General features: G+C 39.3%; 1 protein-coding gene across 1 annotated transcript; it reads right to left on the bottom strand.

Moving 5' to 3' along the window:
- Positions 1-4,659: 4,659 nt before the first annotated feature.
- MB21D1 (Mab-21 domain containing 1) lies at positions 4,660-15,615 on the bottom strand. Its single transcript, XM_004674048.1, has 5 exons — positions 14,758-15,615; positions 12,732-12,951; positions 7,743-7,985; positions 6,552-6,654; positions 4,660-5,011 (listed from the first exon to the last, which is right to left on the bottom strand). The coding sequence occupies exons 1-5, from the start codon at positions 15,613-15,615 to the stop codon at positions 4,660-4,662; spliced, it is 1,776 nt and encodes a 591-aa protein (XP_004674105.1).

Raw genomic sequence — 15,615 nt, forward strand, 5'->3', positions numbered from 1 at the left:
TAAAGTGCAACACTGTGAAGCTCTCTGCAGCCACTGAAGCATGATGAGTTGGATACTGGGCCATGGTGGAGACCCACATGGCACAGCAGACCTCTCCTATCTTGCCCACTGTTCCCCTCAGCAGTGTATTTCAGTCAATCTGCCTGTTTTGCTCCCCACTTTGTCTCTGATGAATCCTCTCACCCTCCTCACCTCTAGCCTCTACCCTATTTCATGTATGCATAAATAAATCTTTTTATAAAAAAAAGACCTTTATAAGATCATCTCACATCCATCAGGATAACTGTTATCAAATAACAAGTGTTAACAAAGAGTGTAGAAATTAGAACCCTGTGCATGGCTGGTGAGAATGTGAAATGGTTCATTCACTATGGAAAATATGACAGTCCTCAAGAAATCAAGAATATAATCAGCATTTCATTTTGGTGTGTAAATCCAAAAGCATTGAAAGCAGAGTCAGATATTTGTATGCCCATTTTCAAAACAGCTTTATTAATTGCAGCCAAACAAGGTGGCAACCCAGGTTAGTATCCAGTGGCTAAACAGACAAACTAAGTGGTGTGTAAGAAATGCTGACACAACATTGCTGAACCTAGAGGCCATTATGCTAGATAAAATAAGCCAGCTACAAACGCTAATACTTTGATTCCTTTTAGATGAGGTACCTAGAAAGAGGCATCAGTTCATAGACAAGTAGTGATTGCCAGAAGCTGGTGGGAGGGGAGAACTTGGGAGAGGTTTAGTGGGTAGAGTTTGTTCTTCATGATGAAAAAGTTGTGGAGATTGTTCTACAGCCATTGTAAATCTTAACATTAGAGAACTGTATATTTAAACAGTTGGGATGATAAATTAGTTATGTATATTTTATCACACTAAAAATGTTTTGAAATTTGGAAATAGCAATTTAAATTTTTCTACTTATTTTTCAGAATTCAATATCTTTTAGAAATACATAATTTAAGATATATGGAAGTATTTGGAAGATGGTAGCAGTATGAAGAGGCAACTGATTCTTAAAATAATAGTGTTTAAAATGTAGGATTTGATGTTTTGTACTTTCTTTAATAAAATCAAAAGTATTTAAACTTAACATTTTTTCTTGGATATTAAGAATTAGTAGCATTTAAGATTTTTTCACTTTTTACTGTTTTTTTTTAATTAAAAAGTAAAGTTTGTCTCCTGCATTGTTGCTGTATCAAGATCAGCCTTTAAAGGATTTAAAGTATATTCAGATAATGTAATGGTAGTGGAATAGATATTGTTAACAAAATAAATAAATATGTATGATTAAAAAAATAAGCTGATCTATTTCTGAATAGCCTTTTAATTTTGTCTGCTATATATTTTACTTGGGGTACTTTTCAACATGTTTACATTTCTACTTGGAAATAAAACAGTAAAAGGGGCTTCATGGGACCAAAATATGCAATAGCTATTTCTTAAATTTTAGGATATAGCTCCATGCTAAAATATACATTAGGAAATACTTTCATTTCCATGAAAGCTTCTTTGATTAACCACATACGCCAACTTTTCTTACAGTTTTGTATATAGTTTCCTGTTTCATAGGTGATAGTTATATTTAGTAGTATATATCACTTAGGCAAATATTTATATTTGTATATAATTAGTTATACCTTTATCATCTCATTTTATTTACATTTAAACACAAACACATGATGGTTACATTCCTTTTCAGTGTTTTCCTTTGTATCAAAAATTCTATATGCCTGCATTATAGAGTCAAATTATTCTATAAAACTTATTTTAAAAAAGTACTCCAGTAGTCCTCAAACCTTCTATTCTTTATTTTCCATTCACAAGAGGCATTTACCTTTTTAGCCATTTCTAAATACCATGCTTCTATTTTCACTTTCTTGATTTTTCAAATTTGCTATCTATTGATTTCCCACCATCATTCCATGTCTGTGATGGTCAGATTCTTAGGGGAAGTCCCATGATTGCCATCTACCTGGGTTCATGTCTAAGTAGTATTTTATTTTATTTTATATATTTTTTACATCATTCTTCCTTTTTGTAGAATGTATGCTTTCTCCTCTCAGGTGTAGACCCCATAAAATTCCCACCACCAATTGTAGTCTAGAGGATTTTACTAACTCAGTGAGGTCTTGCCTTTGCTCTGGGCTTCTGGGAAGCAATCATTAAACCCTTGTAATATACCAATATGATTTATGGTGGTAGGTTTGGGTCATACCGTATCAGCTTCTATGTCTAATCTCTAGGGGAATAGAGGCTGAGGTTAGAGATGTGGGCAACCATCCACTGAACCCCAGTTAAAATCCTAGACACTGAGGTTCAGGTGAATTTCCCTGGCTGGCATACAGTCTATGCTATTGTCATACATTGATACCTTCTTAAAGAATAGAAAAAAGAGGCCCTCCCTGGTGGCACAGCAGGTTAAAGCACAGCACTGAGAAGCTAAAGCCACTTCCGCATGAGTTTGATCCCCGCCTGCCCCAGAGGTGACCACATGGCGAGGCAGACTTCTCCTGACCCGTCCACTGCTCCCCTCAGCAGTGTACTTCATCGATCTGCCTATTCTGCTCCCCACTTTGTCTCTGGTGAATCCTCTTGCCACCCCTGAGCCTCTGGCCTGTACCCCAGTTCTGTATGCACAAATAAATCAATCTTTAAAAAAAAAATAGAAAAAAGAAGCTCTTGGTTTGCTACTCTTCTAGATTCTGTTCTATGTGCTTTCTCCGTTGGCTAATTTTAATCCATAACCCTACACTCCAATAAACTATAACCATGACTAGAACAGTTTTCATTGAGTCCTGTGTTATTCCAGTGAATTATCAAGCCTGAGACTAATTGAGGGAATCCTTCTGAAACTGCAGGTGGTGTCAGAAATGAAAGTGGTCTAAATGGGCAATGGTTTTCCCCTAATTAGTTTACTAAACTAGTACCGCACCATTGAACATAGCAGGGAACTATGATTTTTTTCCAAAAATGTAAATATGGTAAGGGGGATGAGAGGTATATGATTTTGATATGTAATTGTGCTACATAAAACTGTTGGAGACCCTCACTCCCTTTCTGACTTTGAAGTGAGCTGCCACTTTGTGGCCTGCCAGTGTTGGGAGGATCACTTAGTAATGAACTTCAGTTCTGGGCAGTTTCTAGAAGCTAAGGAAATCCTCCGGTTTTTAGTCAAAAACTAAAGTTGTCTGAAAACTGTAAAGAATGAACATTGCCAACAATTATGAATCCTCTACGTGAGACTCAGATGATAACACGACTCCAGTTGACATCTTGGTTGAAACCTAAATAGCCATGCCCAGAATCTTAGCTCACTGAATCTGAAAAATGTGTGTTGTTTTAAGCCACTAAGCTTATGTTAACTTATGTTACAAGATGAAATAAATACAGTCCAATCACCACGACCATGACCATACAAGTACTCAGCCTGTTGCCTTATTCTCTCCAAATAATTAATCATAATTTTACTTAATAGTCAATCAGTACTTTAGTTTCATAAATACTTATAGATTTGCAATACTCTCCAATTAGACTGTTATTATTTTTCTCTTGAATACATTCATTTTTTTTCCTGGAATTAAAAGTCACTTGGATTTTTTTACTATGCCATGTTTTTCTATTTATCATTAATTTCCTCTCAATGGCTACCTTTTTCTCTCTTAGTATGTTCAATCATAGCAGCTTGTTAAGATTCAAAACATGCACAAACCATAAAAGAAAAGATTGATAAATTCAATTACATTAAAATCTTGAAACTGTTTATTAAGAATCACTTAAGATGATGACAGCACACATATTGGAAGAAGGTTTCCCAAATTATATAAAGAATTACAAAACAATGCGAAAAGCATAAAGTAACCAATGAAGTGTGCAAAATGTGTAGGGAAAAAATAACAGTTACCTGTAGGTTGAATACAGCTATAACACAAAGGAGAAAGAGTGACATTTTATTCCATGCTTGTTCTGATTTTTATACCAGGGATGTTATCACCTATTCAAACATACAGAAAATCGCCATTTAATGTCATCAATAGTGTCTTGGAAACTGCAACTTTAGCAATTTGAAAGTATGTCCTCAATGTCCTTTCATTTAATGTTGGCTGGGAACATTTTTGCTCATGAAGCTTAGGACAAAATGACATTATTTGAGGACATGTTGGAGATATAAAAGTGTTACTTAAAAAAATAAATTATGTTTTATATTAAATTTACGTTAGTATTAAATACCATGTAGTATCTTATAAAATATGAATATCCAACTTATTTTTCATTTCCTTTTTACCTATTAACATATATGACAGGATATGACTTCAAAATATTGTTCATTGAACAAAACCTTCCAAATATATGGATGCAAGAGTTATTTCTAATACTGTTTCTTGCACATTATGTGCTATGTAAGAACTGGTGTTTAATAAGTGCTTTATGAACTTAATTAAGGTGATATATGTTTTGTCCTTTTCATTCCAATCTGGTAAAGATTTTAGGTTTTAAATACTTTTTCCTGTTCCGTAGCTAATTTCTTTCCTCGCCTAGCCAGTCCTTTCTACTTGATTAGTTTACTAAAACAGACTAAGAGAGAAATAATGATTTACATTCATTTGGTCAATCACTGCTATAGCAAACTTCCTTAACACGGTCATTTTTAAAATTAAACCTTCAAAATTCATCAAAAATTGGAAATCCATTGTTTCTTTCATATTCAATTTGCTTTAAGAGAAAATCCTTACTTATTTTGTTAATCTGTTCTTGAGAGAATAGATTGACTCTAGGAATAAAATAATGTTGAAGCTGTCCTTCCTTAAGGCACTCAAGAAAGTATGCCACACATCTATCAAAGCAGAGTTCTAGGTCTCTGGAGTGCCACTGTTCATCCTGCGGGCACTGGGTACACAGGTCAAAGAAGGCAGTTTTCACATGATAAGAACAGAATTTATCCAGTTCTTTACGGTTTTCAAACTTGCTTTTCAATTGTTCTAAAAGACATTTCATTAGTTTTAAGCATTTTTTCCTGTTGAATAAAATAGAAAACCATTTATTTTTATTTACAACCTACTTCATTCCACAAAGAGCTTTATGCATTTTACATGAAAAACATAATGATACAATAAACCCTCTCTGGTGGCACAGCAGGTTAAAGCACAGCACTGAGGCTAAAGCCAGTTCAGCATGAGCTTGATCCTCACCCGCCTGGGAGGTGACCCACATGGTGCGGCAGACCTCTCCTGGCCCACCCGCTGCTCCCCTCAGTAGTGTCCTTCGTGGATCTGCCTGTTCTGCTCCCCACTCTGTCTCTGGTGAAGCTTCTCACCGCCCCTGCACCTCTGGCCTGTACCCCAGTTCTGTATGCATAAATAAATCTTTAAAAAAATATACAATAAACACATAAGAGATGCAAATATATATAAATAACATAATGTAATTATAGTGTCACTCTGATATAATTATAGAGTCACTCTAAAACATTAAAAAGTATATGCTTTGCAAAGGAACAGAAACCCTTGGAATCCAACTGCAGAAATGCAGTAAAGGGTGGAGGAGATCCAATGGACTATGATGGATGGCACTTTAGCAGTAGGAAAAGAGTGACAAATCATTTGAAGATATATGAATCTATATTCCCAGAACATATAAAGTGCTGTAATCCAATAGACAAATATGTATGCTGAGTCCCAAAAACATACTTCTTCCCTCTTCCTCATTCTTTTTTTCCTATCAGAATTCAACACATGAGACTCACAGATACTTATATTTAGCCCATCCAGTTACCCAATACCCAGAATAATTTTAACTTGTATAAAATGGTTTTATTTTACTAGGCTGCAAATATTTACATTATTTACCCAGTCATTTAAGATTTGACAGAATTTTAATATTTGTAAAATTATTTAGCCTTAGCAGCAATATACTTTTAATGCTTGCTTCAATGCCTGCATATGAAGCCTTAAAGAACCTCTTGTAGCTGCACAGTGGACATACTTTTCTTAACTTTAAATTTTTGTGATCCTTATACTAGACATTAGAAATTCAAATGATTCCTTTTTGATCTCAGTTCTTTGTGGTATGTATGCTACTTAAAACAAAACAGAATTACCTATCTCTTAGTGTTGTTTCAAGTTTAGCTAGTCAGTCCTGCTTTTGAATACAATCTTACCATCTCAAAATAGGCACTAGTGCCCACTAAGAGTGACCCTTTGTCCCTTCATCCTATGACATGAATATTCATTACATTTTAACAACCAGAATACTAAGGCATATCCAACTGTCATGACCAGTAATGGCTAGTGCCTACAACCTCTATCTGTCCTATTTTACATAGCTATCGGATCCAGATTCAGGATTATGCTCCCTTGCCTTGTCTTCTCTTTCCTTGATCCTCTGGACCTAGCTCCCCTGGCTTCATGCACACCCTCCTGTCAGTACTCCAAATCAAGTCACTTATGCACTGGCCCCACAACTCAGCAATAATCATCTTCAGGGTTAAACTAGGGACACAATGAAGATAAAACGCCCCATAAGTATTTCAACATTTAACAAAATATAGACATTACCTGCAACATTCCATTCCCTTACTTTCACAGCATGTTTTAGAATGTCCATGATTGTTCAAAATAACTTTTTCAATGTTAGAGAAGGAAAGTCGCCATGTGTCTTCTTAATTTGCAAAACAAAAATAGGAAAATAATTTACCAAAAGCACCAATTTATAAGTAACACAATATTTAAAAGAATTCCTTCATTAAAAAATGTCATTTTAGGCCCTCCCTGGTGGCGCAGCGGGTTAAAGCCCAGCACTGAGAATCTAAAGCCACTTCCGCATGAGTTCGATTCCCGCCTGCCCCGGAGGTGACCACATGGCGTGGCAGACCTCTCCTGACCCGCCCGCTGCTCCCCTCAGCAGTGTACTTCGTCGATCTGCCTGTTCTGTTCCCCACTCTGTCTCTGGTGAAGCCTGTCGCCGCCCCTGAGCCTCTGGCCTGTACCCCAGTTCTGTATGCACAAATAAATAAATCTTTAAAAAAAAAAATGTCATTTTAGGGCCCTCCCTGGTGGCGCAGCAGGTTAGGACACAGCACTGCAAGCTAGCACAGCTGCTTCAGTGCAAGTTCAATCCTGGCCCCAGAGGTGATGCACACCGCGCACAGTGGACCTCTCCTGGCTCGCCTGCTGCTCCCCTTGGCAGTGTACTTCGTAGATCTGCCTGTTCTGCTCCCCACTCTGTCTCTGGTGAATCCTCTCACCACTCCTGCACCTCTGGTCTGTACCCCCAGTTCTGTATGCATAAATAAATAAATATTTTAAATACACACACACACACACATACACATATAGCTGTGATACCATGAATTTCATGGCAAAATGTTTGGAACATGAAAAGTTAAAGTTGGTGTTATATACACCACCAATGTAGTCAAGTTTTTATTGCTAATGTGTCGCAAACACACATGGGCGCATGTACACACACACACAGTTATAGGGAAGCCTGTCTGAATGTAGACTGGAACGATGGGAAATGGAAATTAGCTATGGTTAACAGAGAACAGAGGAGAAATAAGCACCCATCACAGACCCCACGTTCACCTTAAGGGTATTAGGCCCACCCACCCATAAAGGCCTACCATAATGTAGACCATTCAGCTTGGATGACTCTTGGAAAGCTAACACCATCAGCTGATCTTTTACTGCCCTAGTATACCATATTAATATCTCTTTTGTATGTCTTTAATGTCCACATTCAAATACCTTGAAAACCATTTTCTTCCTTTGCATGCTTGGGTACCAGGTAAAATGGCTGCTGTCTTAGATTTTGCCTAACTTTGGTTCCAAGCCAGTTTTTGATGGGGAGGCCTTGCTGGGTGCAAGCTGGCCAACTGCTTCTTGATTCCAAAGCCAGGATTATATCCAGAGATATTTCCTCAGGGTTTCTAATAAGAAGTGTTACAGCAGGGCTGCCCCTCTTCTTCCTCTCCACAGTGATATTGGTATCTGTTGAAATGTATAAAAGGCAAGAAAAGGTTTATTGATCCAATTTTCTCTGGTAACACACAGCTGGGGACCTATAAAGTGCTAAGAGTAAAATGTTAGATCACTTCTAAAATATAAACTGACCACAAAGCAAAATGTGTAACTGTACCTAACTTGTGAGGATGAGCATTACCAACACTGTCTGGAATATATATTGAGGGGTCTCTGAAGACTGAGATTTACAATTAAATTTTTCTTTAAATTTATAGATGGCAGTTTGGAGACAACCTAAACAGAAGTTCAAATGAGTGTCAGCGAGAAGAGAGGTGTACAGCGCAATGATGAGGAGAAGGGAAAGGGAAGGCCCTCCCTGGTTGGGCAAGGTGTTAAAATGCAGCACTATTAAGCTCCCCTCAGCCACAGCTCCAATTAGATCCCCAGCAGGGGAGCTGACCCAGATGGTGCTGGCAGGGCAGTGTGTGGACAGATCTTTCCAGCCTCACACGCTGATCCCCTCAGCAGTGTATTTCAATCAATCTGCCAGTTCTGCTCCCCACTCTGTCTCTGATGAATCTTCTCACCCCACACACTTCTGGCCTGTACCCCAGTTCTTTTTTTTTTCTTTAAGATTTATTTATTTATACATACAGAACTGGGGTACAGGCCAGAGGTGCAGGGGCAGTGAGAGGCATCATCAGAGACAGAGCGGGGAGCAGAACAGGCAGATCGACGAAGGACACTGCTGAGGGGAGCAGCGGGCAGGTCAGGAGAGGTCTGCCACGCCATGTGGTCACCTCCGGGGCAGGCGGGAATCGAACTCATGCGGAAGTGGCCCTAGACTCTCAGCGCAGTGCTTTAATTCGCTGCGCCACCAGGGAGGGTCCTGTACCCCAGTTCTTTTATGCACAAATAAATCAATCTTTAAAAAGGAAAAAAAAAAAAAAGGAAATGGAGACCACAGGATAGATCTGACCATAGTGGGCTTCTGTGCTGAGACAGAGGCACTGAGCAATAGGGCCTGGGAAACAGCACATGTTTATGGCAGCTCTATATACTAGTCAGATATGGAAACAACCTAAGGGTAGTTTATAATATACAATGAAACTACTCAGCCTCAAGAAAGGAGACCCTGCCATTTGCCACAACATGGAGGTCATTATACTGAGTGAAATAAGTTACTCAGCAAGCAAACACTACATGATCTCACCTGATTGTGGAATCTAAAAAAGTCAAATATAAATGTTTACTCACTAAATACACCCTTAACTTATAATTTTTCAACTTTACAATAATGCTTTCAGCTGTGTATGTTAATGGTGAGGTCAAATACAATGAGATCAAATAACACCATTCTGTTTTTCACTTTTAGTACAGTATTCAATAAAAATAAGGCCAAAACAACAAATAGTATTCAATAAATTACATGAAATTCAACACTTTTTAATAAAATGGCATTCGTGGTTGATTTTGCCATACTGTATTGTGAACATGGTTAAAATAGGCTAGGCTAAGCTATAGTGTTTCATAAGTTAAGTGCATCGTCACTTATGGTGGTTTCATTAACATAACCCCACTATAAGTCAAAGAAATCCACATATGAAGTCAAAGAGTATAATGGTGGTTACCAGGGCAGAAAGAATTGGGGAAATGGAGAGACACTAGTCAAAGGGTATAAAACACTTAGGGAGGGTAAGTCCATGTATCTAACCTTATGTATAGTGTGATTCTACACACTGAATACTGGAAATTTGCTAAGAGACTGCATCAGGCACTCCCCACACACCAAAAAAAAAAAAAAAGGTTCTGTATGAGATGTCAATTAGGTTAATTGTGTTAAACATTTCAGGTATTACATCAAAACTTTGTGGAGTACACCTTAAGTATACACAATTTTTATTTTTAAAAATTAGGCATAAGTAGAAATGAAAGAGGTTCAAATCAACAGAACTAGTATTTGCACTGAATATGTGAGGTAAAGGAGATATGAATCTCGGATGTCATCCCATGATTTTGGTCTCAGATATCGTTGATGTTGATTATATTCTCTAATGCAGACAAAGCAAAAGGAAGAAAGATTATGCCTAGTGGAACTCCATTTTATTTTATTTATTTTTAAAGATCTATTTACTTATGCATACAAGAACTGGGGTGTAGGTCACAGGAACAGGGAGTTAGAGGATTCATGAGATAGAGTGGGGAACAGAACAGGTGGATTGACTGAAATACACTGCTGAGGGGAGCAGTGAGCAAGACAGGAGAGGTTTGCTGCACCATGTGGGTCAGCTCCCTGGCTGGGGGTCAAACTCATGCTCAGTAGCTGCTGATAGCTTCATAATGCTGAGATTTAACCCCTTACACTAGCAGAGAAGCCAGGAACTCCATTTTAGACACAGAGATCTAGGAGCCCACAGGACACCTAATTAGAGATACTATTGGGCAAATGGCCATGCTGGTCAAAATTTGGGGAAAGGCCTCTAGATGTGATTTTGGAACTTGGGGTAGACAAGCAGTATTAATGATCACTCCTAGAGGACTTCTGGAAGGACCTACAGTGAAAAAAGACAGCACCTCAAGAAGAAAATTTAGAAAAAAGGAAAATCCTACAGAATACCCTCATTTTCTCATCACTAAATAATGTTTGCACCTGTCTAGCTTTTAACCATTATATGCTTCTTCCTCCTATTACTCCTAAAAACCATCATCACACATCGTCCCTGAATCCCTTTCTTTTCACCTCAAACACCCTGATCCTTCAGTTATTCCCTCTATTACATCAGTGGCCTCCCCATTCTTAGTGGAGCATCCCTCCCTGCACACAAAGTACTCCAGCATCTTCCTCTCTAAACTAGACCTACCTCTCTCCACTTGACATCAGATTATTCTCCAATGCTAACCCATTTTCTGCTTGTTTCTCAGTCAAACCCTTTCTAAAGAGTTGCCGCCTCATGCTGACCCTAATGCACCCCTGCCCTTTCTCTTTAAGTGTAAGCCCACTGAAACTACCAAACCAAAGAGCAAATCCAATGGTTTTCTGGATTCTAAACACCACTCCTTCTGCAAAATGGCCATTGTCCTTTACTCCTACTCTTCTCCCCAAATTCTAATAGAATCTCTTCTTACCACGCTACTTAACTTTGTAGTTTTTCCCCAACCCTATCCCGTGATCCCCCTCACTTTACCACATTCTTTCATCATAGCATTTACTACATGCTAATACACAATATATATTTTTCCAAATGTTATTAAACATGGCTGTCCTTACTTAAGTATAAGGTAGGGGGAGTAGAGGTCTTCATTTATTTGTTCATGAATGAATTCCAAACACCTAGAACACCAGGTACATATTGATTGAATGAATGATCATTGATGGATGATCAATAGATATTTATTGAATTAACAAAGAAATGAATCTACATTCTTTGACTTGGTGATCTCATCATGCCCAGTGCTAATTATATGGTTACAAGCAGCCCAAACATTATCACTTGGGCTTCAAACTCATATCCAACTACATGTGTGATACATTTACTTCACAGTACCATAGAAATCTCTAACTTAATGTATCCAAAACTAAAGTCTTCATTCATACCCCAAAATGTTCCTCCTCAGCCCCTCCCACCTTGAAAAATGACACAATCAACCCAGAATGGATGGCCATTCCAGAAAACAGGAAACACTCTTTAACTCAATCATCTGCTGGAACCCCTACACCTAATCCAGAAGTAAGCAGTGCTAGAGTGTGGATGTGTCTGCTTCTCTCTATCCTCTGCACTTCACCTCCACTCCCAGCTAAGCAACCCCCATCTTTCACCTGAACTATCAGAATATTCTCCTTATACTATCTTCTACACAGAAGTACAGTAGTTCCTGTTTTTCCATGGGGCATGTGTTCCAAGACCCCAGTGGATACCTAAAACCACAGGTGTACCTATATATGCTATAAACTATATATATACTATATGCCCTATATATACTAAAAGGTTTTCTATTCATACATACAATAGTTTAATTTATAAATTAGGTATAGTAAGAGATTAACACAATAATGTGATAAAATTGAAATACTGAAAGAAAAGTTGAACAAATGAGGTACCTCCCTCTCTCACTCAAAACATTATTGTACATAATATTTTTGGACCATGGTTGACCACAAGTACTGAAACCATAAAAAGCAAAACCATACACCATAGAACAAAACCACAGAATACTGTAAACTTGAGAAATTCAAAGTCAAGCACTATTTCCTAATATAACCTGGCTTCTTAATGAACATGGAATAAAATCTAAACTCCTTTCCAGCACCTACAAATCCTCAGATTCTGGTTCCCAGTCACCCCTCCAACTTCATTGGTATCACTCTTCCTTTGTCCACAGGAGTCTCTTTTTCTTTCTTGAGTTTGCCAAGTGCTTTTCTGCCTCAGGACCTTGTTCTGCAATCCCATTCCAATCCTCTACCATCAATTCTCCCAGTTCATGTTCTTCAGAGCACTCGCTGCAATTTGGGTTATACATACAAGGTCAAAGAGGAGATCCCACAGGCAGAAACAATACCCAGTAGCACAGGCAGCCACAATTCAGTGAATATTCAGTGGAGATCAAACTAAAGCCAACATTTATGTTGAATGTACAAGACGAAAACTGAAAGCAAAGGAAGGAAGGATGGGTCAACAGTCTATTGCAGGGGATGCTTAAAGGTCAGCAAGGGAGTGTGTACGTTAGCTGCTAGTAGGTCGAGTAGACCTTTGAGATTCAAATAAAAATTCTTACCTCTAATGTTTTTAATTTCTTCTTTAATGATTGCCCGAAATTTGGATAGCATCTTAGAAGCTGATAATACTTCATTTTCTAAAAACCCACTCAGAGGATTTCCTTTAGGATTTCTTTTGAGTTTCACTAAGTAATGAGTACCACTGTCACAATATTCTTCTAGCTGAATTCTGGGCATTTTCAGTGTGAACATAACATCAAATTCATTAGGAGCAGAAATCTAAGATAAAGAATAAATGACACTGAAACATATACTTGTGAACATTTTCCAAGCTACCAAAACATTCACCTTGAAATTTCTACCTAAACTCTATTAATACTTAGTAGAAATACAAAAATGCTATTGATTTTAGTTTTAGGTTCTAAACCCATTGATTTTTACCACAAGTTTGCATTTAATAACTAAAAAAATAAATAATATCATGTGAGCCACTGGATAAAACTACTAATGTTAAGTGATTTCTATATAATCTTTTCACTCAGTCCAAACTCTACAGCTAGCAAGTGCTTTAACACCTGTTTTCACCTAGAACTTAAAATATTACAATGAAATATATGAATGAGAAAAAATAATATGAATGAGAAATGTGTGAATATGGAATCACATAATAAACTCCTAAGAAGTTTATTTTGACTAACCTTTTACCAAAAGCCTCAAATCCAATTTTATTTATTTTGAAGACACCAATATGTTTTTATTTCTATTGACATAGTATAGTAGAAATTAAAGCTGAGAAAACATATATTAATTTGTTAAAGACAGCATTGGTCTGTCATATGTAAACATAAAGACCATTTATGGAAAAGAACCATTTCTAAAAAACTAATATCAAGAAAAGTGGTATTTTGTGAAAATATGTAATTTTTTGCTTAAGAGAAAACACTAGGTTCTCATTATTACATCTATTTCTGCACTCAATATCTTGTAATACATTGAGATTCTGTTCTCATACCAAGTGGTAGATAGAAAATACAGGGGTATCATAGTATATTTTTCAGATGATTGTTGTTCTCCTTTGTTACTATCCTGGAACCTAACAGTGATAGTATTTGAAAGGTTAGCTGCAATGGGGAATCCAAACCATACCAAATAAATGTTCACTTTCTTTTACATTCAAATCTATTGGTCTATCTTTAACTCTGACATGGTCTTTACCCATGTCAGTATATAGAAGCTGTATACTGGAAAATATTATTCATTAAATAATTCTAATCTCTCAAATGTTGATATATTCAATACCACTAGTGATTCCATCAGAACAAACTTAAGTCAGAATCTATTAGGCCCAATGTTTTAATTTTCTTTTACCCTAAGGACTAAGGATAATGAGGTTTTTGGTTTTTTGTTTTGTTTTGTTTTTTTAACTAAGGTGACACTGATTTGTACCACTGTGTGTGATCCAGAAGCTTTGGCTCCCACCTCCTCAAGTCTATGCTACCACACCACACAAAGGCATTCACAGGCCTCCACCATAATCCATTGCCCCACTTCCTCCCATCCTCTCTCCACTGGGCAGCTCCAGTTTTATCTAAGTCAGCAGACCACTCCTGTCACGCCCACTGCTCCCCTCAGCAGTGGACTTCATGAATCTGCCTGTTCTGCTCCCTGCTCTGCCGCTGGTGAATCCTCTCACTCCCTGCACCTGTGGCCCACACCTCTGGCCTGTTGTACCCCAGCTCTTGTATGATAAATAAACTATTTTTAAAAAAGTAAAACAAACTCAATAGGAGTTGGTTTGCGTGAATGCATCTCACACTGGAAATTCCCCAGCAGCAGTGTCTTGACAGAAGTGACAATCAATATTGGCTGGCTGGTTGTTGGATGAACATATTTTCGTCCAACATAAAAGTAAAGCTGAAAGTTTGTGGCGTGCATAGTGGAATAAAGGAACGAACAAATGTCGAAGTGTTGTTACAGGTCACAAGGGACCAAGAGTCTGAGTTACTCAGGAAAGTGAGGCACCGTGAACTGTGGGTCACGGAGAGACAGGCTTTGGGAACAGCGGGCCGGTGCTGGACAGCTCACCTTCACGTGCTCGTAGTAGCTCCCGGTGGACAGCCGCTCCACCCCTTTGAACTCAGACTCGTGGCTCTGCATTCTCTGCAGCAGGTGGTCCACGACCCTATTCACGACCACGGCTGCCGCTGAGATTTCCTGGCGGTTCAGCTTCAACTTCTCCAGAACCGACCGGAGCTTCCAGCTCCCAACCGCCGCCTCCCTCCCGCCGAGAGCCGGAGCTGAGATCTGAGGGTCGATCGTGGGGACCCGGGTGGGCCCAGGCGGGGATCTCGGTTCCCGAACCGAGGAGCGCGCGCTTCCCCTGCTGCGAGAGCTGCCTGCCGGAAGGGCCGGCTCCCCGACGCCTGCAGGTTCTAGCCCCTCCGCGGAGACAGCCGGCCCGTCGATCTCTACCGCGCGGGGAGCTCCCGGGCACTGAACGTCCTGGGAGCACAGAGACGCCCTTTTGGCACCCGTGTCCCGCGCACTTACTCGTCGACCATTCTCGGAGGCCTGAGCGCCCTTCTTCCGCTGGGATCCAGACTCCCTCGTCGGGTCGCAGGTCTGTGCTCTGAAGACGGTGCCGGGAGCTCCCGGGGACTGAGGGTCCTGGAAGCGCAGAGGGGCTTTTTTGGCACCAGCACCCCGCGCGCTTACTCGCCGACCAGTGTGGGGGTGCTGGGCGCCCTTCTTCGGCAGGGATTCAGACTCCCCAGTCGGGTCGCAGGTCGGAGCATCGAGCCCTGAGGCCCCAGGGGTGGCCGGAGACTCGGGGGGCTTGGCCTGGGAGTCCGTCGCACCTAGCCCGTAAGTTTTCCGGGCGGCGGCTCTGGCTTTCGAACTTTTCGAAGCTGCCTGGTCCACCTTTCCGCGACGTGGGTCCAT

The sequence above is a fragment of the Condylura cristata genome, unplaced genomic scaffold (genome assembly GCF_000260355.1).
Source record: "Condylura cristata isolate star-nosed mole 26May11 unplaced genomic scaffold, ConCri1.0 scaffold00001, whole genome shotgun sequence".
Lineage (NCBI taxonomy): Eukaryota > Metazoa > Chordata > Mammalia > Eulipotyphla > Talpidae > Condylura > Condylura cristata.

Coding starts and splice junctions, on each gene's coding strand:
- MB21D1 (XM_004674048.1), bottom strand. CDS start 15,615: ATGGACCCACGTCGCGGAAAGGTGGACCAGGCAGCTTCGAAAAGTTCG. Junction 12,952..14,757: donor GCTACTACGAGCACGTGAAG/GTGAGCTGTCCA, acceptor TCTTTATCTTAG/ATTTCTGCTCCTAATGAATT. Junction 5,012..6,551: donor AAGGGAATGGAATGTTGCAG/GTAATGTCTATA, acceptor TTTATTCAACAG/GAAAAAATGCTTAAAACTAA.